Source organism: Lagopus leucura, unplaced genomic scaffold, assembly GCF_019238085.1.
Source record: "Lagopus leucura isolate 7727_CA_CO unplaced genomic scaffold, USGS_WTPT01 Super-Scaffold_73, whole genome shotgun sequence".
Taxonomy (NCBI): domain Eukaryota; kingdom Metazoa; phylum Chordata; class Aves; order Galliformes; family Phasianidae; genus Lagopus; species Lagopus leucura.
The window spans coordinates 76571417-76598012 of record NW_024962252.1 but is presented as its reverse complement, the minus strand read 5'-3'; the positions used below and the strand labels follow the sequence as shown (position 1 = coordinate 76598012).

At 41.1% G+C, this 26596-nt stretch overlaps 1 protein-coding gene across 3 annotated transcripts in view; it reads left to right on the top strand.

The window, feature by feature from the left end:
- Positions 1-26596, top strand: part of TTC7A (tetratricopeptide repeat domain 7A) — a 162214-nt gene that overhangs the window by 96634 nt on the left and 38984 nt on the right. For all 3 annotated transcript variants that reach the window (XM_042892070.1, XM_042892062.1, XM_042892078.1), the window contains 3 exons: positions 10265-10381; positions 13420-13517; positions 18351-18485. In XM_042892070.1, coding sequence (XP_042748004.1) covers positions 10265-10381; positions 13420-13517; positions 18351-18485 — 350 coding nt within the window. The remainder of the gene's footprint in view (positions 1-10264; positions 10382-13419; positions 13518-18350; positions 18486-26596) is intronic.

Genomic DNA, 26596 nt, shown 5'->3' with positions numbered 1-26596 from the left:
TTTTTTCTTTTTTCTTTTTTCTTTTTTCTTTTTTCTTTTTTCTTTTTTCTTTTTTCTTTTTTCTTTTTTCTTTTTTCTTTTTAAACCTTGGCTGTGTTTCTCATCTTTCTCTTGAGGTTTTCTGTTTTTGTTGGCAGTTAGTGAAATTTGTAGAGTATTTCTGACAGGCTGAGAGACAATGCTGGCATTTCTTTGTTAGTCAGGAGCAGTGACTCAGCTTATTTGTACAGCATAATGCGCACCTGCTGGAGTCGTATGTGCAACACTGAAGTTCGCAGCAAAGCTAAGAAATGAATCTTCATTTCTACAATAAAGCCTGCAAGATTCTGAACTCTATCTGTGTTCACCAGCGTTGTATGGGGCTCTCTCCTAAGAAAAACTTGTGGTGAAGTAGTAATCAAGGAGTCAAGCTGTGAATATGCATTCTGTAAGTAGGCTGATGAGTATAGTCTTTTTAGGAAGAAAATCTTAAGTACTGTTTTATGCTTAGTTATATGTTTGTGCTGAAAAAACAAAACTATTCCAGTTAAGCTGAAATGCTTGAAGGGCTTTACACATAAGTCAGTGTCTGTACGTACACTGAAGAAACTGGATTTATTTGGAAAAAAAACTACAGTTGGTTGGACTGTATTTCCATTGTGCGTTTAAATCATCACGTCACAGAATGGCTTGGGCTGGAAGGGACCTTTAAGCCCACCCATTTCCAACCTCCTGCTGTGGGCAGGGCTGCCCCCACCAACTCAGGCTGCCCAGGGCCCCATCCAACCTGACTTTGACACCTCCAGGGATGGGGCATCCACAGCCTCTCAGGGCAGCCTGTGCCAGCACCTCACTGCGCATAACTGGAAACATACAGTGCTGGTGGTGTACGTCTTAAGTTTGGTTTTGACACTTGGTAGCAGTTGTAGAAAGGTATGAAGATAGGACATCATCCTGTTGTTGCCTATACTGGGAAGGTAACATGATGAAAAGCTGCCAGTCTCAGGTCTGCATGTTCTCAGACCTAATATAGATTAAGAACTACGAGACCTGACCCTGCAATTAGCTTTGTGCAGAGTGAAGAAAGGAACTTTGGTAATATGTTTGCAAAAACAAGCTGTGGTAAAGAATTGCCATGAATGCAGTTTTATCATTTTCTTAAGGCAGAGTGCTGTGCAGCACCAAATGGTAAGCACAGGTTTTGTTGGTTTAACTGAAGCTCACCAGTTAAAGGAGGAGTGAAAGTGCAGCAGCATATTCCATAGCACTTCTGACTGCTGAAATCTAGCCCTAGGTCTGCCTTAAAGGTCATGCTCCTGTGTCTTCCTGCTGCTGTGTTCAGCTGGCAGTGGTGCTAACACAGACTGTAATTACATCATGGCTTTGCTTTGCAGATGTAGATAAATATGATTCCTGCTGGTAGCAAAATATCCATTTCTTTCTCTCCGATTTTCTGCAGTGAAGTCAGCAGTTTTGTGTCTACTTACCACATGTATTTGTTCTAGATTCTGTGGGGCTTTCCCTGAAGTAAAGGAGCTTTTATCTGCTTGCTTCATTCCTGCAACTTCTTACACCTTTCTAGTGTGCCTTTGTCTTTTTTCCCAGCTAGCAGTGAAACCTTCTCTCCCATAACTCACTGAACATCTTCTCACAAAAAGCACTGTTTCTGAGCTGTCATACTGTATGGTGGGTTGCCATAGTCAGAACACAGGCTAAAACTAGCCCACACGCACCTGAGAGTCAATATCCTATAGTGAATTCCTTGGCTTTTGGCAGGTTGATTTCCGTTGTCACCTTCACTGAGAGGCATGGGCAGTGAGCTTGAAATATCAGCGGACAGGCTGTGGCCCCTCTGGTGTTACTCATGTTTACACTCAGTCCTCTGTGAGAGACTCTCATAATCTTTCTCCTCAAAAAGAGCTTGATCCACCAAGGTCCTTAAGCACATGCTTAGTTTTAAGTGGAGGAGTAATTGACTTGTTGATTTCGGCAGGACTACTCATGCTTAAAGATGAAGACCTTTTGTAAGTGCTTTGTTGGAGCAGCGCCAAAATGGAGTAAATCATATTGCCCTAAAGCAAAGCGATAGAAGGAGTGAGGTCTATTTGACAGCAGTGCATAATGCATTTTAAAAAGAAACAAATGCCTTGTTTAAACTAAGCATATTGTTCTTATAGCAAAGCTGAATTATGTGTGGTTCTCTCTTCCTAATACATTGGGTTTGTGACGCAGTTTTTCTGTTAGCTCCAAACATCTCCGATATGGAAGATTTTGTTAATGTGTTAGGTTGGGTAGAAATGTTTTACTAATCCTGTGGGGAGAGTTCTGCTTTACTATATTTTGTTGTATAATTTATACAACTGTGAGCACGCTATCACTTCTTATTACTTTGACACATGGTTAATTAGAAAGTATTTTACTCTTAGTGATGCGACGCAGGATTCAGACTTACCTTCTCAGGCAGAAGACGTATACTTGGTTACAGTTTAAGGTGACTTGGAGGCTAATGTTGAATGCTACTTCAGTAACCACAGTCCTGATATCCTTTCCTCTAAAAGCTGCCTAAACTGCATCTCCTAGAAGCTTTTCTGAAAAGCACAGCAGTTGGGAAGTGTAAATGAAGCATCCAGTTCTGCAGTCTTTGGGGAGAGGAGAAATTGGCAGCATAAAAAGTACTTCGACTTTGTCCTGTAAATGCTCTTTTCTTGTCTGGCAGGATCTCAGCTTAGCAATTAGAGAGCCTAGGCCTTGTTTCCTTTTTCATTTCTGTAAATGGAGAGTCCAGTGGTTGTGACAGCATGGTAGCTCTCAGTTCTGCCCTTCTAAATTAATTTCCATTTAATCAGGACTGGCTGGATTTACCCAAGGGCACATCTGATGACATCCTGAAGGCTCAGGCCCAAGAGATGAGAAAATGTTTTAAAAGTGATGACAGTTATGTGGGGTCCCAACCTCCTTTCCTTCCTGTCCACAGATTACTCTGAAGTTGCGAGCACCAGCATTAATAGATTAAATATAAAAGATAGTAGGAAGTGTTGATGAATAGATAGTAGATAGATGATGAGTAGATGATGAATAGATAGTAGATAGTGTTGATGAATAACCTTTGCAGAGATTATTCCCGCTGTCTATCCTGCAGGGAACAGAACATGGCTCTTGTGTGTCATATGGGCCATATGATGCTGGTCCCACTGTCTGTCCTGAGTGGATGTCAGGGGGAAATTCTTTACAGAGAAGTGGTGAGGTGCTGGAACAGGCTGCCAGAGAGGTTGTGGATGCCCCGTCCCTGGCGGTGTTCCAGGCCAGATTGGATGGGCCCTGGGCAGTCTGGTCTAGTATTGAATGGGGAGGTTGGTGGCCCTGCATGTGGCAGGGGGGCTGGAGATTCATGATCCTTGAGGTTCCTTCCAACCCTGTATGATTCTGTGATTCTGTGATTTCTGAGTGCAATGTAGTGCACCAAGGTTCCCAGTACACTCCTGAAATAGCACTGCTAAATGCACATTTTTGTGTGGATCCTGGCATTTGGAGGCTTGAAAACTGTCCTTTCTTTTTCTAGGTACTCATGCAGTGTCGAGTGCAATGGCAATTATTCCTTGTAGCTGGGCCTTGTCAAAACAAACAAACAAACAAACAAAAAAACAGTAATACACACACACACACACACACACACACAAAAGCGACCCAACACTTGCAAACTAAACCTCAGTTTAAGATCTTTGAAAATGTTCCAACACAATATCTAGCATGTAGTCCTAATGGAAGAAGTTGATATCAACACTCCACATAGCAAGACTGTAATCTCCTTTTTCTATTTAGTGTAAGGGTAGTAATTTGGCTATGCAGTCAGTTAACGTTCCTTAAAGCACTGCTGTATCTGCATGATGGAAACCTCCATCCAGCATCTTGTGACAATGCAAGTAAACAGAAGGAATGGGCGGCTTAGATCTGATCATCCAGGCAGGTCAGATAATCCTGGTGAGTTCTGCCAGACTGTGACTTTGTCACATCTGTAGTGAAATGCAAGTGCTATGACCAAGGTTGGTGCTTTTCCTTCATGTCACAAAGTTAACATTGTTTTTGGTGAGTAGCTTTTAGTCAGAAATTTCTTGTTTTCTGATGAGAAGGTTTGTGGGGATCATCTTGGTTTTTACCAGTGTACTGTTCTGTGAGCTGAGCCAGATGCTTTCATTCTCCTGGCAGTTTGCTTTCAGAACCAGAAGGAAAAATTCCTTTGTGCTTAAGAGTTTCCAGATTTTGCTGTGAGCAGTTGTGAAAATTGTCTTTACTCAGGCTAGATGTAGAGTGAAATGCATGTGTTTTTTGATGACACAGAATCATTTTGTTGCCAGCTCCTCATCAGGGCGAGAGGAAGGTTAAAGTTCCTTTCAGATGTGTCACCCAAAGGATCCTATATAACACAGAGAAAAAAGAGAAAGAGCAGGGCTTTCATCACCTCTGCTAACAGCTAGCTCGATTCCGATGTTCTTAACAAAAAGCAAAATATTGCAAATCTAGGCTTCAAAATGAACATTCTAATTGAAAGGAAAGGAAAAAAAAGAATGCTGATCACTCATTTTTGTGCCTTGGTTTTTGGGGTATAGCCAGATATGGCTTAGTTCTAGAGAAAGATGGAGATGAAGACTTTCAATGCTTTCTTTTCCAGCAAGTAATTGTGTTTTTTCTTCCAGCTGAATATTAGTTGCTTTGTTGTTGTTTTTTAAGTGACAGCCTGCATATGTTTAGTGGATTAAGGGGATTTGTTTCAAGGCCTCCTTCTAAGTGTAAGTAGCAGTTTCTGGGTGGGCTGTATTAATAATGAATCATATTTGCACTCTGCATCACAAGTGAACCTTAAGGAACTGAATGACCAAATAGGACTGGCTGCAGACATGTTTGTCTTGGAATGTTTGGATCCATGCATAGTTTTCCTCCTACGCTGTGTACAGGAACTTTTTAGGTGCCTTTTACTGGGGGGCTAAGTTTAGAAAATTACCTTCATAATGTGAATGTTAAATAGGTAAGAATCTACCTCTCTGGAAACTGTGCTCATCCTGTGCAGTCATAGCTTGTGGAGCAGCAGTAGCTGAATTACTGTTGTGGAGAATCTGGGCTCTGAACAGGGCATTCTTCTAAAGAGGGGTGTCATCTTTGAATCTGCTTGTTTTTCCGGGCTGAGGCTTGTGGTTCTTGTCTTTATTTTTTGTTGATATTGGGGGGGAGGTGGGGATAAATGGGCAATGAGCCATAGGCAGTATGTCTGTAAAAGTATATGACCAATTTATTTTTGTAGGGAAAGTGATAGATTACATGGCACAGCATGAAGTTATAAAAGGAGGTTGCAGTCAGCACTGCTGGCATTAATTTAACTAGAGAATGTGCCCTTAAATGTCAGGAGACTGCAAGAAGCACTGAGTTATTTGAGAAGACAGCCACTTTGATGTTGATGTTATCAAGTAGAATGTAGAAGATTAAGAGCAGCTTACCAATTTTGCCATTTTTTTCATACTGATAACATGGCAAGGGCTTTAGCAGGTGCTCTGGGAAGGTTAATTGTTACGATAAAAGAACTTGAACTAATTGGCTTGTATAGGTGACTCACCATTGTAGCTAAACTCAGCAGCTGATAAACTAAACAGCTAATTTGCTGTGAAGAAACTGCAGTTCTAGATACAATTTCTCTTTGTACTAGCAGATAAAACAAGACCATACAATCTGGGTTATAAAAACAATACAAGCTGTAATTATCTTTATGCTATCACAAAATGTAGGAATGGCCATTCTTGATCAAACTAAGGGCTTCTCTGTCTTCAGCAGGACATCTGGTGAATGCACAGGGAAAAGCATGCAGAAACGTGGCAGTGGGATGATCCTTCCCCTCATGTGTTATCCCTGCTTCTGTCAGCTGAGTCGTTCTGAGGCTTTCTGCGCCAGACGTTGCATTAAGGCAGAGTTTAATGCCTCTGATGAGTCTGTCATCCATGAATTTGTCTAATCCCTTTTTGAACCTGTTTATGTGTTTGCTCCCAGATCATCCCCTAGCAATGGGTTTTGCATTTTACTTTTGCATTGTACAAAAATATACTTCACTTGCTCATTTAAAATCCACAGCTTCATTGCTTTATTGGATACCCCCTACTTGTTCAATTAAAACAACACAGACTGCTTTTATTTCTTATTTTCTTCACACTATTTGTGATTTTATAAGTCTGTCATCTCTTCTCCCAGTCTCTTTTCCAGGCTGAGAAGGCCACTTACTTCCATGCACCAAAAGTATTCCCAAACTTTCATAATTCACCTCATCTTCTCCATCCTCTTCCTAGATCTGTTAAATCAATCTGTGTTCTGTATCCCCTTGTAGCCTCCTTTTGCATCTGCTACCTTAATGGGGAGGAAGCAGATTCAGAGAGTTCAGTGCTGGGGGAGCATTTTTGGGCCACCTACCCACTCAGGTCATGGCATCCCCCAGGTTTTCATTGGAGCTGGAATGCTATATTTCTTTGTGTTTCTGTACAGTAAAGGACCGTACGTAATGCTGAGAGGTAAGGGAGGGTAAGCTAGGCTGTGCTTCCCAGTGGCACTTGCTGTACCAACACCCCATTAATCTGTCACTGGATAAACTGCATTTGCTGTCCTCAGAGCTGTGACCAGGACTCTGGTTTCTTTCTCCAGGCATAGGGCTGTAAACACACACAAACAGACATGCACATGCATCCTGTCATTTAATGAAGGACACACACAGGCTGCAAACATTAGTTGCAGAGGTTCAGTATCTTCATTCTAAGGTTGATAATTGTCTCCACAAATTGGGACGTATTACTGCTGTGCTTGGTGACAGTGTTTTGTTTGTCTGTTTTTCCTTTGTATGCAGATTCAGAATAAGTCAGCAGTTGTGTGTGTAGGTGGGCAAAGTCTAGGTCAATAAAGAAAGACTTTGGGAAATTATGGCCTTGATCTGGTAAATCTCAGAGATCTTGATTAATTAACTTCATTAATTGACAAGCTCTGATGAACTGAAAGGGCTAAAAGCAGCCGGCGAATGACAAAACATATAGATAAGTGATAACATAATGCTCATTATTTCTAATTCAGTCTCTCAAGCTCAAAATCAGTGGAATGTGGTGTTGTTTGTATTTGTATCGATTCTTGCTTGTGATGTAGTAGAACAAAGAGATCCCATTGTGGTGCTGTAAAAATGCATCATTACTACATTTAAAACTAAAAACTCCATTTTAAAGAAGCTTTAAGAACTCTTAATTAACCATTTAATAAATTTACTGTATTTTTAGAGCATCTGCAAAGTCAGTAGGTTATTATTAGACATAGTATCTCCCAACTTCATCCACATTTATAAAATGCTGTAATAGTGAAACCTAATTTTTTAAGCTTCGCAAATGAATTTATCTAAACAAAGTCAGCTATATACAGATATTAATTTGAGTTAATGTTGCTGTGATTGATCAGTATGTTTACTTGTGGCAGTCACTTGACCTTATGGCAGGGAACAGAGACTTTTGATACTGTCCACGTAAGTGTTAGAAGAAAGCCTGTGTTGAGAGGGAACTTAGAGTCCAGTATCAAGAGAGTAAGCACTGGTTATTTTCCACTGTTGCTGTTCCTGAAATTGTACACATTACAAGAATGACTTGGGGTTTTTTTCCTCTCTTTTCCTATGCTTATGTACCTGTAATTTATGTATTTACTTTAGTTCAAATCTCTGTTTTCATTTTCAGAGGCTAACAGAATTAACAATGACTATATTGATAATCTCAGGGCTATTTTTAGATGTGGAATCTCTTTAAGAGTCTGCTCTGTTTAATATTACAAGCATCATATGAAAGTACAGTAAAATGATACTAAGAAAATACAATAAAGTGAGATCTTCTGCGGATCTTTTGTTTATGCACTTGAGAGTTGTGTGCAGACACTGATACAACATGATACCCATTAGATTTATTTGTTGCAAGAGTGCTATCTCTGTAATAAAATGACAAACTTGAGATAAAAATGATACTGTGCCATCTACTTCATTGGTCTCTCTGTATTTTTATTTATCTAGTTTTACTGTTACAAAACTTACTAGGAGCTGAGAAATGCAAACAACATATAACATATATAATGCAATGATTTTCTTTCCAGCTTGCAACTGTCATGTTGAATTCCATTGTTTACTACTGTTGTCAGTACAGCCTGAATCCTTTTGCCACTTACGTTCTTCCTGTTTGCCTTTTGGTTTTGTTCACTATATTATTGCTTGATAGCATGAACAGCAGTATTCCAGAGGCTCATTACCACAACAGTTAACTATGCATGGTATTTCTAAGATCTGCTAATGTTCCATTGCAGTGATGCTTGCAAAAATTGTGTTATTTCTTTGTTATTTTTTTTTAACCTTTGTGTGCCTATGTCTTACAACTGATGATAATATTCTGCTGAGACATTCTTATGTTTTTGTTAGGGATTTGCTCTTTTCCTGTATTTCATTAGTTGTTCTCACTCTTCAGATAGAATTTTGCATCTTCATCCAAAGAAGTTGATATGTAGTCACTGTAAAAGCAGCAGAATGATGGAAAAAAAGAATGTAATATTCACCTTCATAATGCTGAATTACAATGTTTAAGTATACTGTGTAGTGATTTTGTGTGCGGATAACTAAACTATCTATATCCATACAGGTATGAAATGAAGGAGGAACACTGTTAATATATCCCTTCTGCATATAGTTTGACTGTTAACAGATTATTCATTCTTATATGTTCTATTTGATTAGTATTAAGAGTGTTATCCTTTAGCATCCATGAGCGTGGTGTTATTTGGGGATATAATACGAGTATTTTCTTCTCAAGGCCCTCGGGTCTCCTCGACCACTACTCTTCTGCTGCAATGGATGTCATACATTGGTTATGAAGGTCTTTCACCTTGAAAGTTTGGATGGTTTAAAAATATTCTGCACTTGTAAAATAACATCAGTAGTTCATGGTAGTAGGTGCTTGGACTAATAGAATATTTTTCAGAAATGAATTGCCAAAAGGGCAATGAGTGATGGTGCAGGTCCATTCCTCCGCTGAACAGACTCCAAAGAATCTAACTTGTGAGCCTCTCCATCAAGCCCATAGCTTCAATTTGTCTAATACCATTGCATTCCAGAAGTTATCCTGTCTTGCTGAAAAAACTTTAAAGAATGTACTCTACACACAAGGTAGATGCCGCAAAGGTTATTTGCTTTCATAATTGCATGTTTGCATTTACTCACCATCTTCATTTGATAAGTTTCAGCTTCCAACAAAACCTTGAATCTTCTGATTTTCTAAACCTCACTATTAAGTACATTTTCTCCATTGCAGGCTGAAGCAAAATATTTTCTTTGCTGTTTCTTGGTTAAACTAAATCAACTAAGCTTCTTGAGCCTCTGATGAACTACATTTTTTGGGGCTCAGCGCACTAGTATAACCATTTTCTGAACCTCATCCAATTTGAGTTGCAGATGAGAACTAGACATTGGATACTATTGTAGTGAGTGTCTTGCTGATGCTGTGAACAGGAATAAGAAATTTTTTTTACATGTTTGTAAAAGACAGTGTTAAAAGCCATGCTAGCAGCAAGTGGTGAGTTGTGTCATTTCTGAATCTGTCTTCTAACCTGAGGTTGACCTAATTCTGCTGAATTCCCATGGTCTGTGTAAGTGTGTATCCTCTAGGTACAGTAGCTGTTCTTACACTATGTAGTACAAAAACATACCAGGGCTATCAGCTGTCTTGCCTAGGGGCACAAGATGATGCCAGGTGGAGTGAAGAGGAAATATTTCCTTCCTGTGAGGCATTACGTAATTGTTTAAGTATATTAGGTGCTTTGGATTTTTCCCAAACATATTGTCTGATATTTATTATGTAAGTCATTGTCATAGGAGGATGGCAGACTGAAAAAGCATTCTGGTTTCTGTGTTTTGCCAGTTCCTTTTTATTTTGTTTTTAATGCTGTCCACAATAAAATGAGATTCAATGTATGCTTCACCTTGTTGGCATTGTAACACATTGCTTTTAACACGTCCTGCCAACTTTGTGATACAGATCTGACTGCAGCTGAGGAATACTGGTAATCCTCTCATCTCCTTGTCGGGAACTAAAGTTGAACCAAATTAAATGTTTTGTGTTCCAGTGTTTTCTTTTAGAACTGGACATACTAAGAAAGCAAAATTGCTGGCTGCCAGGATCTTACTAGAGTGATACTGATTTTCAACATTTATGAGGTGCCAATAAAACAGAAGTTGTTCTTTTTCATCTTGCAGCTTGCTCTTCACCAAAGTGAAGCTGGAATGGATTCATAAAGGACCTGAGGAGGCTCTGGTGACATGCAGACGTATGTTGCAGATGTGGCAGATGGCTTATAGTGTTTTACAGCACAGGTAGGCTTTCTCCACTGTCCAACTGTTCAGATTTCACAATGGGGATGTAGCTATCTTCTTTAATTGTCCAAGTACTTAAATTACTTTGTGAAAGGGATAATAAGTAATAATAATATTCAAACAAACAACAGAAGTAGATTTTTAGCCACGATTTAAAAAAAAAAAAAAAAAACAACAAAAAAAAAAGAATTTGAATAGTGCTGAAAGAGGTCATAGTTATGTTCTCTTTCTGTCATCTGCTTCCCCTCCAGAAAAGATAAGACTTTAGAAAGTGTGAAGGTTGACAGCTTGAATTTTCTTCCTTCTCTCTTCCCTTGGTTATTTTCACAGTCGTCATACCAATGTACAGCCCTTCCCCCCTTGGAAATATCCCAACACTATACTTACCTCTCACTTGTAATGTTTGTAGAGGTTGTGTCTGATGGAAAATACAACATGCTTGCCAGCAATGGTCATGGCACCCAGTTGATAAAGAAGTTTTATTGTTCCCCTGTTTGTGAGTACATTTACACGGGCTTTATAAGCACCAGAATGGTGGTACAGAATGATGCATGTCTAGGTACAAGCTGTCCTTAAAGGATTCTTAGTAATTCCGTGTTGGTTTAGCTAATGAGCAGCAGACCACACACTACATATATTTACACAGCACTAGAAATAGTCTCTTACATGCTGGAATCATTGATTTCCATAGCCTTAGTGTCTTTAGCTGATGATTCAATCTTGTATTTTTCACATGAATAATCTTTACACTCATGAGTCGTCCTCGTGAAGGTGATCAAATCCACACTGAACACGTAGAACTGGATGTGACTTACTGTTGCAAGCTGGGGGGTTGCAATCTTGAGACTGAAGGGACTGAGTTGGAGAACAGACAAATACTTCAAGCATTTGGATCTCAAGCTGTGCTTTGGCTGTTATGTTTAAAAGACCAAGATGTGACAGCTTTAGGGGCTTTTGATAAGCTTTAGCCATAGAAGCCTAAACAAAACAAATTGCTCTGCTTTTGCTTTTAGGACCTCTAATGTGTATTTCATTGCTATTCCCAGTAGTAATTTTTGGCTTTCTCAAAAAAATGCTTCAGAAAGCATCTTGCATTAGGAAATAGTGCTTGAAAAGTAGCAGAAATTAACTTGGTACCTGCAGTTTTTGACTGGATTTAGTGCTGCAGGAAGTACCTTTTTTAATGCAAATTGCAGCACTATCAGCTAACAAATATTTAAAATATTCTGGGTTGGGCTTTCAAAGGAACTGTAGGGCAATTCTTATCAGTGGGACTTAGAGGCAGCCATTTGTTAGGGCCTCTTGGAAAAGAAAAGCCTGTTTTTATATGAGGTTGAGAGCTGTTACACTCCAAACTCTTTACTAGTTCAATCAGTAGCTAATCACCCACAGTTAAATTGCACTTCAGTTGCATTTGGTTGTATTGTTTGGCCCTGGTTTCTTAGCTGCACAATCTTACTGTAGCTTTGTCAGTCTACAGAGTCTTCTAGGGCCCAGTACTTTCTCCCTACTTTCTCCCCTGGCAGGTATTTATGTACCATGCTAAGTGCCTGTCCTTTCTGTAGTAATCTAATGCCTAAATCAGCGTTCGGCCATGTGCCTAAACACTGACCTCACGGTGACTGCTGCATCAAAGCACCATGTTAGTAATATTATAAAGCAAAGCTGGCAGGTTTGCACATACCTCTGCTGTTCCACCAGCATCCTCCAGCCAAGGCAGTGACACTTGTGTCAGTGATGGCTGAGCAAGACAGAGGTGCAGGACTAAGCATTGAATTCTCCCTTCTATCTTTCACCACATAATAATTTCAAATGGGACATCAGTCTGGAAACCAGTATGTAAAACGGGGAGGCCTAGTCAAGGCCAGACTTAGATGAGCAGTCAGTCGCCGAGAATTCATGGTCCACTAACAAAAACTGTAATGTTTGATCCCTAAGCCTAGTAAGAGGTTAATTAGCTATTATAAATGCGATTAACAGTATGACAAATGACAGTAAGTGGCTTTCAGTCCTAGACTGTTTGTTGGCAAGGGCAAGATTTGGTTTATCTTCTGCTGTTGTTTTTTGTGATTACAGCACAATCATATTTAAAACCAAATCCCAATCCCAAGGTAATTCTTCTGCTGGATTAATACAAATTCAAGGGAATCCTATGCAGTCTGTACCATAGGACTAATTAAACTGGAAGACTGGGCATGCACAGCAATCACGATTCTGTGACAGCTCCTTTCCTGGAAGGAATATTATCCAAAAGCTGAGCTGCAGGGCTTGGAAGTGTGCCAGTAAAAATAGCCAGGGCGGTCACTTTTCCTTTTGATATTTTGTCTCTTAATGGATGGTGAGAGGAGATATCATCACCATCCGTCTGGTCCTAGAGAGGTTGGCAGTCCTTTGGTGACAGGAAGATTCAGGAGATCAACACTAAGTGATTATCATTAGATACAGGGTTATTATTATTTTGGAGTTCCTCTTTTGAAGAGCTGCCGTGTAAGAACAGAAGTCTAGAAGAGAAGCAGACCAAATAGGCTTCCCTTCATAAAGTGGTACTATGTGGTAGCTTTTATCTTCTTTCTCTGTTGAAATAGAACAAAAGTGAGAGAGGAGATAATCTTCTTGAAATAAAGGAGTTTAGAAAGTGGTTGGTCTGTTTCAAAAGGATTAGAGCAGCACACTCACAAATCCACCTTCTACAGAAAATCCCAAGGGGCAGTGGTTCTTCTGTATGCGGGACATTGGTAGTTGGCCTTCTCTTATTTGGTTTTTTAGCTGGCAACGTGTTGCCCATCCAGTAGTTGGCAAAGATTGCAGCAGTCAAATAAACTGAAAGCAGCACACAAACTGGAGCCCTTGCTGGTCGTGGTTTTTCAGTGACCGAATTTCTCATCCATTGCTGGGTAGGTGGTGTTAGAATGAGACATTCAAGAAACACCTGAAGTTTTCAGTGCCAGAAGACAGTTAGATGAGATTATTGCCTGCTTCGAGGAGAACATTGTCTCCCTGCTGAAAGGTGGCCAGATAACAGTTTTGTTTCTTTACAGTGGCTCTGAGAAAGGAAGTAGTGTGACCGAAACGCCAGTGATCAAAAAGCATAACGGACTTCATCTCACGCTCCCGGATGCTCATGATAATGATTCTGGTGAGGAAATGATCTGTGCTTTCTCATCTTAAATACATCAGCTTTCTACGCATGTGCATGTAGAGAAACACTTAGGGGGGGAAAATTCTTACTTTTAAAAACATTATATTTTGAGTGAGTCTCATGCTTTCAGGTTAGGGAATTAGTGATTGTCTGAGAACTGGTAAAACTGATGTCATGTCCTCAGTGCATACAGCTGAAGAGGATGACAAATTCTCATTCCGTATGTGGCTTTTATTAAATCAAACGTGTTCAAACATGTGGAAGAACTTCTTTACATAATAGTGATTGGAGCACTGGAACAGGTTGCCCAGGGAGATTGTGGAGTCTCCATCTCTGGAGATATTAGAGACCCATCTGGACATCTACCCATGCAACCTACTGTAGGGTACCTGCTTTAGCAGGGGAGTTGGACTCAGTGATCTCTTGAGGTCTCTTCCATCGCCTGCCATTCTGTAGTTCTGTGTGTTTAACCCCCGTTTATATTCATCAGTGGTTTAAAAAGCATTACAAGGGTAAGTCTTGAGCCTGCAAACACTCAAGCATCAAAACATTAGTCAGTGTGTCTGCTCTTTTGTTCACAGTGTCGAGCCCTGAGGGTTTGTATTTATGACATTGTAATCTTCCTGGTTCTATACGCATATATTTATGTAATTCTTAATCTGTTTATTTCTTTTCCCTTGTAATATCCTTTGCTGCAATATGTTTCTATATTTTGTGTAAGTCTGTTTTCTCATTGTATGTGTGAATCACTTTTTTGTAGTTCTTTAGATTACTGAAAGAGAAAAGACCAAATTCAACACAGATGGATGAAGAGAGTTTACCTAATGAATAAAGAATGAATAAGTGCTGCTTGGCATATTAAAAGTGATGGAAAAGGGAGCAAATGTGAATGTTTTCTGGTGGTTGGTGCAAAATCATTTGAGACTGTAATCACTTGAAGGTCACTGTGAAGATTTACAGAAGCATCCCTTATGATCCCTGATGCTGGGCAGACAAATCAGCCTTCACTCCCTGGGTTATCTCCTCCACAGTACTGTCCTGGAGGCAGCAGCTGGGCACATGTCCCAGTTGGGGGCCCTTTTGGAGGAAGCAGGAGGTGAGGCAGCGGAGCGCTGCTCCAGCCGCGCTCTCCCCTCGTGCCTCCCAGTGCTGCAGCAGAAGGGAGGGAGGAGGCCTGGTGCTGGCAGCCTGCAGCAGGCTCCAGTTTCCGGCATGCAGCCTCCAGGGAGCGTGCGGCAGTATCGCTACGATGCACAGTGCTCTGTGATCCCCCGTGACCGAAGGGTGATTACTGCAGCTGGGTCTGACACCGGCCTCCCCCTCCTCGGTTAGGTCACAATGAGATTATTTGCTGTGCTAGAATTTTAGGTTTCCTGCCAGGAAGATTAATTCCTCTTTATTTTCTTCATCTTCCCCTAACTGAAGCAGCATTCCTAACTAAATTCACTGGTATCAGTCAGCTGTCTTGCTATTTCATTCTTTTTGTGATTTAGTCTTATCTAATAATGTTCTTGCCTCAAGTGATTTAGGCTGGGGAATTCTACATTTCTTATAAGCCCAGTAAATCTATGGAGGTGCATTCCTATTCTCATAGTAGTTTTTCCATAAATGTAAAATATTTAACTTAGTCCTTCTTGGTCTTATAACAGTGCTGCAGCAAAATTATTTAGGTATGTTTTTGCAGGGTTTCTATGTGGAGCTCATCATGATGAAATATTTTTTTTAATCATTTCTTTCAAAAAATGTGTAGAGGGCTTTGTTGTAAAACGCAAAGTTTATATTCTGTCTGGTGGAGCTGTTAAAAAGAGAAAGAAAATGCACTAAAATAACAAATTGAGGTGCTGTCTTCTTATGCCAACATTTGCATGTATTTTCAGGCTTGACATTTAAGTTCTGTGAGACAGGTTTTGTGGGCTTTTTTTAGCCTATAAAGTTCTACATTCCTTTAGGAATAGGCATTCTGTGTGAGAGCTATCATTGCTTCTGGCTCTGGCAGCATTCCTTGGCCTGAGGTCACTGGTATATGCACCTGAGGGTCAGGTCTGTGGCTAGATGCCTTTTGTCTATAAAGGCCAAGCCAGCAAAGTCCTGCCCTTAAAGGGTTTATTGGAGCCTTCCTACAAGGGCTTGCGGAGGTGAGAAGAAATAGCAGTAGCAAACTGCTACTGTTTGGATTTGGGCTGGAATGGAGCCTTTCCATGTACGTGTGTGCTGAGAGCAAGGAACATATCTGTCTGAGACTGTGCAGGGCTGGGGACAGATCAGCTGATCACTGCCTGGTGTGGCTTGCTTCCTTGTTTAGGCTGGAATGGAAAAGAAATATCAAAGGACTGCAACATGAAAAGGAAGCCCAAGTTACTTAGCAATTTACAGCAGAGGCTCTTTGCATATAACTGCCAAAGGCAGTAAATTGCTAAGTAACTCGAGTTCCCTTTTTAAGGCTGCACAGGCTGAAGTACAGACAGCAGTGGACAAAGATCAGTGTCACACTGCAGGCTCTCTGCCTTCAGCAGCTACCTGCCTGGCTAAGAGGGAGAGGAGAAGCTAGCCTGTGCTTCTTCAAGTTCCTCATAGTGATGTTCTTTAAAGCCTTATTTGTGAGGAAAGGATGTTTCATTAAACCTGAAATGGCTGTTCAGCCCTGCAGCAACACATGAACCTGTCCAAAATGCAGAGTTCCCTCATAGTGACATCATCCCCATGCATTGACTTGCAAGGAAAAGAGGATTTCCCCAAGCGGATGTAAATAAGGCACAGCCCATCTGCCCACTCACTGCAGTCAGAACAGCGATAGGTATAGGTGCTGCACAGCTCCAGAAAGCCTCTCTGAAAGAGGACAGCCTTGGCAGAGGAATGTAATGCTGAATGTTGCTTTTAAAGCACACCACTCTGATCAGGAATGCTAATACAAGAATCTGCTTAGGCTGACTACCAAGTCCACGAAGCCCATGCAGTTTGAATTTGACCATGTGAGTCTGCCCTAAACAGCATCAATAATTGTTCACATGGCAATTTTCATGTTGCCTCTCTGCTGGGGATGAGTGCCTGTTTGTTTTCCCTGCATTAAACAACCTCATTCTGCCTGCGAGTTCCTGGGAGCCCTTTTGCAGTGAAATTTCTTCTAAATGGAGGGAGAGAGATGAGCAAGAGTGGACACGGCAGAGGGAGGAATTCCATACAGTGAAACAGGCAGAAGAAGATTGATCTGTTAAATAAACTGTTACAATAAATTCTCCATACAGTGTGGAATGACTTTTACGGTACTATTGTAGCCATAATTACTGCATTACTGCACTGTCATCTCTTGGAACATTAGGTCAGGAATGTCTTTGAAAATATGCAGGAATGTTAAAAATGCATTTAGGAGGAGCACATCTTCGTTTTGCAAGGGAGCTGTGGGAGGTGTCTGTGCTGAGCGCTGGGGAGCTGTTTTGAAGTTCTGCTGCTGGAAATGAATGACATTGGTTAGCAGTGAGATAACAGGACAAGCGTTTCCCCTGGCGGTTTGAGGCAATTGTGGTCTCTCCATAGAGAGTATGCTCTCAGAGGCTTTGGCTTGTATAAAAGCTGTGGGCAGTGTTCTGCCCAGTCTGCCCAGTCTTTGCAGAGGAGCATGGGGTGCACAGAGGCCTGCTGACACCATGGCCCCCATAGGTGATGCTCAGCTGTCAAGATGTGCTTTAGTTTCAGCCCTCTCCAGTTTTTCCAGCTGGAGAGGGCTGAAGCTGAAACATATCTTGACATCTGACCATCACCTATGGGGGGCCATGGTGTCAGCAGGCCTCTGTGCTGGATCTTTCTTCAAAAGACTGCTTAATGTATATATCCCATGACAGGCTTTTGCACTTCTTTCCCATGCTCAGAGCTACCACAGCTTCTCCAAATACCTGTTACTGTGCTCTTTCTGGAGGGCTGCTGTGAGAGAACATGGGATTTTAGCTCCAAGATCTTGTCATCTACCAGATCAGCCCAAGTGCTTTAGTCACAACAACTCTCTAGAGAAAGAGCTTATTAACCTTAAAATCACATTAAACCTATATATACTAAAATATTTAGTTCTCAAAACTTCACAAAGCCAGCTCTGGAGTCCCATTTCATAGCTCCATGCTTTGTGACTGTCCTCTTGGTAGTCCTGCGAAAGGGTGGCTCACCAGTAAACGACTGCATACCGTACTTGAGAATATGGTTTCTGTTTGTACCTTCTTTCTGGAATCACCTTTTGATGTGATGTTTTGTTCCCTGAGCTGTGGGTGTGAATCCTTTGTTCTTACATAAATGTTACAGCACATGCTAAAGGTTAATGTAGTCGAAGCACTGAACTCTCTGCTCCCTGAGGTTAAGTGAAAAACCACGCTGTCTCTAAACCAACAGGACAGTATTGATGTCACTTGAAATCTGTGTTCTTTGAATGCTGCTGACCTACTCTGTAGCTCTGTACTAGCATTTTACATTAGTGAGCCACGTTCTGCAGTTGTATAGTGATGGTATGCTTATAAAACAGGTTACTAATAAATATTCTTGAGAAATAATTTGATGATAGAATTCAACTATCCAAATGAGCAAAATACAGTTGCTACCTCAATGAAGCTGATAAGCAGACTTTTAGAAAATTACTGTCTCTTGATTCACTTGCTTGAGGTGCAGCCCATGGGTAATACAGTCTTTTCAATAAAATAGCCTTTTATAGGGCATATTTCTCCAGTTCAGAATTCAATGTAAGTCTTACGACACAAAATGGGCTTTCGAGAAGACAATCAGACCTGCCTAGCTAATGAGCCAAATATGCCGAAGTATAAAATACACTGCTGTTCTTGTTTGTTTGGTCCGTAGGATCACAGCGAGCCTCTTCCCTTGCTGCATCAAGAATGGAACAAGCCATATCTGAAATAACAATGCGGAGCAGCATGATGAAGCAAGGACCTATGCAGCTGTGGACAACTCTTGAACAAATCTGGCTACAAGCTGGTAAGTTTTGGCATTCATGGACAACCTGGAATTCCTTCACTTTTCAGTGGTGAATAAGATGACATGGGTATTAAAGGAATAGTTAAAATCAGGGCTGTTTCAACACCTTACACCAACAGTAAATTTGCCCATCTATCCCACTTGGTTTTTGAAATACTGCTTGGTTAAATGTTAACAAATAAAATGTTGGAGTAATGTGATTTTTCTGCTCACCTCTCTTTTTCCGTAACACAGAAAACTTCAAGTATAACTAAAATATGTTTCTAAATGAGGAGAGGAGGCAGTTCTTCATTAAGAAATGTCATTTGATAGTAGCAATTAGTTTCATTTTGCTGAACATGATTGGGCAAACAACCCATTAAATGTTATTTAGGCTGTCAGCATTCCAGTTTTTCCCGAGTTTTAAGTGAAAATTATTAAACAAGAAAAAGTCCTCCACTCATCTTATTCTTGGCTGCTTGAATCTCCCAAGGACTTGAAAGATTTGCACATCACTTTGAAACACATTGTAGCAAAGCTCAATATTCTCCTTTCCCTCCCTGAGAAGGAACTCTACCCAATGGTGACATCCAAACTCATGAAGGAGTTTTATACAGGGCCCTTGGTGAGGAGGAGAGTTGTACGGCACATTCTACCATTTGCATTTCAGGACTGGTAAAAGGAGTTCTGACCCTGCAGTCTTGCTTTTAAGAGACACAGTTTTTCTTCCACCATTGTGAGCCTGAAATAACGTGAAATAAAGTGCTGTGATTACTTCTTAGATGTCTCTGCTACCACATGCAACAAGAAAAAAAGCAGAGCACACCAGAACGTTGCTGATAATTTACTGTTACGTATGCAGAACTCGTCAAATTCTATCAATTATCTACAATTGACAATTTTCACATAAAACCTGGTAGTCTCACGCTATTTCTCAGCAAAGACTTTTATAGCTGTTTTTATGGGGCTGTTTTCTATCAAACCAGACCTCAATTCTGGTTCAAAATATGTGACATTCTGTTTGCTACAATCTGGCTAATGGTTATGAAAAAAAGAACTTACCTAATGGAGTGCGTCATCCTTTAAGTTAATCACGTGTTATTTGCTTAGGATTTCACTGCTGTACTATGGTCCTCAAAATCACTAGATCACTAGCAGAGTTTTCTTTTATTCCATTTATGCTTCTGACTTAAGGCTGAAGAGGAGGCTGGTGGGATTGGAAAAAAAAAAAAAAAAAGGAGTTTATTGTGGTGAGAAGTCAGGTGTCTGTTGTCCATCATCCTGTAGAGAGCTGGAGGCAGTTCTTATTTTTACTGCTGTGTGAAAAGACAAAAGTAATAAAGGCCTAGTGCTTGCTGTGACCTCGCTTTGAATTGCTACAATTACTTTTCAGCGTGCCTTCCTCGGAGATGTTAATTCTTTTAGGCAGAAATTATAAGTTGTAACTTTTCTGTCCTTTTGGCTTATTTTAAACTTTGTTTTTCTTCATGTTTAATTTAACTGGATTTGAAATAGGATCAATGTTTTGACAGTATATATTGTGACTGCTTTGAGATTTCATTACTGAGACCAGTTACTGTTACGGATGCATCTTTGTGGTCTTGGTGGGCTTAGTGACTCAAATTGCCCAAAAAAGCATCACTGGCCCTCTGTGTCAAAATCTCTCCCATCAGGAAGGAGAGGAAGACAGGAATAGTTACAAGGTAATAACTTCCAAAATAGAAATATTTTGTAAACAACAGCTAAGGTCATCACATGCTCTTGTGCTACAGCTCACCACAGAATTAACAGCTGTGGAAAGCAACAAGCAATTAGCATAACCTTCTGATGCCTGCATCTGGACTCACTTCATGTTTATGAAAGAGCCACATCAGTGTGCTGTAGATTTCTATCAGGTTTAGCTGGGACTTGTCCTTTTTCAGTCAATGACTCATCTTGTGACTCTAGGCAAGTTGCCTAGCTTTTTTATACCTCAGTTTCCTATCTGTAAATGGAGGGAAATGTTTGTTTGCCTTTGGGAAAAGACTTGCATGCTGCTGTTTTTACCATTATTAACACTTTAACCTTTCTAGTGCTAATCATAAATCTCCAGGTAAATCGTTACCCTCATACTACAGTAAATTAATAACAAAGCATCTATCTTTCTCAGATACAGGGAGGATGCAGCTGGTCATGTGTCTGTGTGCGGGTGTGGTGTGGATGCAGAGCACCAGGCTGTGAGCCTGTCAGTCTGGGTTCCATCAGAGCCATTCCAGGTCCCATACCTCTTCATATCCCAGGGCATGAAAGCTGATGAATCCAGGCAGAGTTCTCTGGGCCTTCACTGAAGAGAGATGCTCTAAGCAAACTATCCTACAGATATGTGAGGCTAGTTTTACAATCCTTAGCAGCCAGATTCCACTAAGGAGCTAGTGCACAGCAGCGCTAGTGTGTGGTAGTCATCAGATGGTGCCAGTATAGGGGAATGGTTACAGCATCACCATCTACCCATTGCTGCAGTAGGAGTTCAGGGCTAGCCTGCCTTTTGCACAAGCATCCTCAGTCTCTTGGAACTGAGGAACTTTTGTTTGTCTCCTGATTCATCTCTTATTTAGCCCATTCTGTAATTAGTGCACAAGAACATTTGCAGTTAGCAGCTACTGAAGGCAAGGCTGTCAATTCTGCCCAAATAATGACTTTTTTGTGCTGTGCTAAAAGTACTTGTGTATAAGTGGGCATAGACCTGTGGTTTTCATCTGCAATTTTTCTGGGTTTATGAACAGCCATATAGAAAATAACAAAGCAGCAGCTTTGAAAGTGCAACTGCAAAGCCTGCATGTGCTGCACCATTGTTTTTTGCTTTTCCCTGCAGCGGTGTTTTATGAACTTCATCTTGGCCATTTGGCAAGCTAACTTCTTGTAGCTTCTGGTAAGCATCCAAATCGATGCATCTATGGTCTCTAGAACAAGTCCTCTTCTTCTTTTTCACACATCCACATAAAACTAAATTGTCACTGTTTATCTTATGTCTACCCATCTCTTGTAGGACCAGTGGGGAGTGCAATGATCCCATCTGCATCAGGGAACTTAACACGTTTCTTTAGAAGGCTTCCATACCTTCCTGTCCCCTGCAGGCAGCCACGGTTGGCTTTGGAAGAGTGAGGGGTCTGTTGTCTTCAGAGACAACAGAGGTGGTCTTGGAGAGGTATGCTTTGGGAAATACTACAAGGCATGCTGTTTTCAAGTGTTCTTCAGCAAGGACTGTGATTAATACAGCTTGTCTGGTCCCTTTTAAAAATAACCCCCCCTGCAGCTTCTTGAAATGTAATGGCTTTTTAAAAGGGTAGAGTCATCTCATTAGGTTTTACATTAACAAGCCTAAACATTATTCTTGGCCCAAGTCTGAAAGCAGCCCTGTGTCAGGGCCCTACTTCAGGGAATACTTGGAGAGGCAGCTCCCAGCAGTTCACAGTTCTGCTGTGGTGCAGCTCCAGGTGAGATGATCTTTATGTGATCCATGTGCCCATTTTTTTCTCTTTTTTTCTGCTTTTCATGACTGACAGGTTAAATCAGGCTTGAGAAAACTTCTGTGGCATTAGTAAAGCTTGTTAACTCCTTCCACTTCTTGGAGCAGAAGGAGCTATGAGAATACTAGAGTTTATTGGTGATAATAGTACCAAGATGAATGTAGCTGGTAGCTGTTTCTGTCCCTTTTTTCCTTTACAGAATTATGCCAGTACTCCTCCTTTCTGTTTAAAAAATACAATCATGCTGTTTGGCTAAAGAAAATATGTTTGGAATGGTTCAGATTTATGACCAAAACTTACTTTCATTACGCATTTTTTCAAGATTGCTTTTGACCTGGAGAGCAAAGTGAGTCAGTTCTGAAAGTAAATAGTTTTAGTAGTTTTAAACTCCTTCGGTAACAAGTGATTTCTTGCCCAAAGTATGTGTGAGTGTATTTCCAGGCAGTAATAATAGTATACTCTGTTTATGTGGAGTATTTTAGAATGCTGCAAACCAGTTTAATAAGAGTTCAAATACTCCAGCTCCCGTTGCTATATTATTTTAAGCTTTACTTTTAACTACAATGTCCATGTTGTTTGTCTTTGCCAGTACTTTATATCTGACAATTGAGCTTCTTGACTAGCCCAGTACTTTACCAAATATGGCCACTCACAGCAAAGTAGGTCTGGTAATTTGATCTTAGATTGGCTAAATGCCTGCTAAATGCAGCCTGCAAACCTTACCAGGTAGACCTAATGCTTATTTCAAGGAGCTTTTAAAGAAAAATCACCCTGATAACTGTTCTGTGTAGTCACAGTGGGCTGGAGAGAGCTACCTGCTGGCTCACTAATGTGCTAGAAGTTTAGAAAAAAACATTCTCATGAACACGCCATAAACAAGAAATGTAAAGAGAGCCAGTGTAGCAGGGAACAGTGAGCTAATGGAAAAACATCTGTTCCCCTGAGTTATGTACAGCAGAAATATTTTTTTTTCCCCTTCACAAAACGCTTGTGATTTATTTATTTTATTCAGCGTGGGCCAGTTCCTGGGAAAAAAACTGTGTTAGAGGAGATGGGCTTTGTTCCACGAGAAAATGTCATAGGAGCCAGTGGGCTGGAATCTGCAATCCCAACTGGCCCATGGCCACAGCCACACGTGGGCAGGGGCAGCCCAGGGACAGCAAAGGGAGCAGCTCGCCAGCACAGCTTAGGTTTGCACTGCTTGCAATGTGTAATTAAATGCTCTCCCTCTCTAAGCTTTTAGCAATCCTAATCCGCCCTCAAATTATAAGCTCAGATATTAAAGGTGTTTATCAGGTTTGGGAGACATCTTTATTGATGTTGCGGAATAGCTGAGGTCAGATACTCTCCTGCAATACAGCAGGAGTTGTTGATGCAATTCCAATATTTTACTTTTTCTTGGGTTTTTGTTTTTAGTGTGTTTTTATTTTTAAAGTTCATTGAAATTTTAGAGCTCCCCCTTTATTGCTCAGATTCTTGAGCTCCATGATTTTTTGGCTCTTTACAGTGATACAGGGCAGTGCGAGAAGCTGGAGGCTGGTGAAGGGCAATAGGAGGAAATGTTTTACTATGAAGCTATTACTGAGAGTAGTAAAGGTGTACTGCAAAGGACTGATCTACAATGTTTACTTACTAGGAGGGATTAGGAATGCTTCATGCTGGAGCTAGAAATGGTGAAGTGAGCTGGTTTGGTTCCCTTTGAAATATTACTGATGCAGTTAATAAGCCAGCAGGGTTCTGCTAGAGTTCTGGTTTAGCAAGCTCTGGCCTGGTCTTCTAATGCAGGCTAAAGATGGCCAAATTCCCCACGTCTCTTCAACTTAGTGTCTTCAGGGAGATAGTAGGTCTTCATACATGCTCTGCAGGTTAGTTTTGTTTATTTCTTGTCAACAATATTAATTAAAGAATTAAAGGAGTCAAAAGCATTCTTGGCTGCTGCTTATCCATACTGGACATTTTGGATTGCTTCTCCTGTTCCTGAGGCTTCTGGATGTTTCTTGTTGCTTAGAGAAGGATGTGAAGCTTTGAGACTGATAATCTGTTTGTCATGGGTGGTCTTCAAAGCATATGTGGCATTTCTCAATATCTGGGCCATGCACATGCTCATGTATGTGAACTCTCACTTAGGAAAGCAGGCAGCAGCTCCTTGTTAAGCATTCTCTGGATCCTTTGCCAGTGGATGGAGAGGAACCTGCTGTACTGCCAGCGGTACCCACAATATGGCAGAGGGTACCAAATCCTAGCATTTCTCAGCTGCTCAGCACCTTTCGGGTTAGTGACAAAATATGCTTGGTCCTGAAGAAAGCAGCAGGACAATTATCCATATGAGGGACAGAAGATAGGAATTTATACTTAACTAGGTTGGAATTTAGAAGTATTTCCTTTGACTATAGCAGTAATCAGTGTTATAAAAGGGGATACAGAAAAAAAAAAAAGATGCCCATCCAATAGTATTTTGCTACCATTATCAATGGTGGCCTTATTGCCAAAAGCATTTTTTGTTTGCTCCCAACGTTTTGATTTTGCTCCCCCAACTCTCCCAGTTGAGAAGGAACGCCTCTGTCACCAGTGAGCACCATCCTACTTCATATAGTGGAACCAGGTGTCTTGTGGCAAGTTTCGTTGTATTTCAAATGATTTTTTGCCTGCACTATTTAGCATAGAGAGTAACTTGTGATGGTTCTGCATCTTTTCCAGAAATGCTTGCTCTAATGCTGCATTTGTAATTAAAGAAGCCCATTTGCCATTTCAGCTCCTGGGAGACCTGCAGCTCGGAAATTTAAAGTAGGTCCCTGGGCTCCAGTTAGCTACCAGCTTGCTTGCAAGAATGACTTTTAAGAATGTACATCTCTTGCCTCATTCAGAAGAGCTAGTGGTTGAGCTCAGGTAGATGGGGTTATGTTCTCCTTCGTTTCTGTATTGAAGGCTTCATCAAATGAAGTGATTACAGTTGGGATACAGCATGAATCTTCAATCTGATCTGCCTGCAAATTGCTGCATTGTGTCATAGTAAGGGACGATGACTAAACGTCATCTGACAGCAAGAAAAGACAGAGGGAGAACCCTTTGTCATGGTAATAGCTCTGCATTCACTGATGAAAGAGCTGTCTCAGAGGAGTGGGTCTTTCCAGCTGGCTGTGGGCTGCTGCAATAACAAGTATTAATAGATCCTGCAACCAGATGGATTCTGTGGAACAAAAAACACCTCTCCACACATCCTTGCAGGCTGTCTCACCTTCTTTGGGTGTGAAGGACTGCTCCCCATGTGCCATCCTGCTGGTCATCTGGCTACATGGTGTTGGCCATGTCACACAGTAGTATTTTTGGGGTAGGTGTGAGCAAATTGGGCTGACACAGAACAGTGATGTGGAACAGTCTGCCTGTGGGAGTAAGTGCTGCATCTTGGATAACACTGAACATGATTCACAAGGAATGAGATTTTAACTCTTGGGTGTTTCGCACTGCAGAAGCATGTTTCAAATTTATTTTATTTTGTTGGCTAGAATTACAGTTGTTGCTGCTTCTGTGGTGACAAGTACAATCACTCTTGACACTGCTTTGAAATGCTTAGGAAATAGGGAATAGAGTCAGTGTTCAAGGTGATGGCAGACAACTCCGTTCCTCAGACTGGCGCTGCGATGCAGACATGACTAGATTACACTGCCTTGCTGCTCAGATGGACTCCTCTACAGAGCCCTGGCAAGCCATTTATCTTGGAGACAAAAAGAGAAGCCTGACTGCAGGAGGCCCAGCTTTGTCAGTCTTCTGCAAGCACTCCTGGTTTGTGTATCTGTTACCTGTCCTTGGAGAGTGAGTAGATGATATGCTTCTGGCAGCTCTCACTTGACTGAGGGTCCTCACTATAGATGAGCTAAAGGTGCTAGTAGACACAACCAGAAAAACTAGGAGCTAGTGGTATGTAGTCGGAGGCGTGGTGTGCTCACATGAGCTGAAGTCAGACTTAAGGCTGGTGCATCAGGTGGAACTGGGATCGCAAGTCGAGACAAAGGAAGTTGAAGCCACAAGAAGAGATGACAGCGAAGAAGGATGGACAGTACTGCAAAAGAGCGCATGTGTGAACTTTGAAGTGGATTTGGGAGCTGTGTGAAGCATAAGGTGGATCTGGGACAGAAATGAATCACGCTAGGCTGGTTCTTGGAGTCAGTTGGATAGCTGCTCCAGGTCTCAGTAGTTATGGCAAAAATGCTTGTAGTGCACTGAGGATGATTATTTTTGTGCTTTGTAGCACTGGGAGTGCCTTTAGTAATATTTAGTTCAAAACACTTTGAAAACTTACTTAAACATTTATCAAGATGATGTTAAGTAAGAGATAGGAAGAAAGCTCGTAAAAGATAGCCTTTGAATTCAAAGCTGCAAAGAGTGGCAGCACTGAGAACAATGTAATCCAGCAGCTTGAGGTTGATAGACGGCTTCCCTGAAGCAGTGAACCTTTCATGGCAAATCCCACATCCTGTATACCTGTTTCACCCTGAGGAAATGCTGTCTGCTTTGGAGAGGCATCGAGTACCACGTCTCTTATACGGAGCTGCCTCGTGAATGCCGCTTGTTTGGTCAGGTTTTTATGTACAACATGATTAGGTGATACAGGAAGATATCCTGAATAGC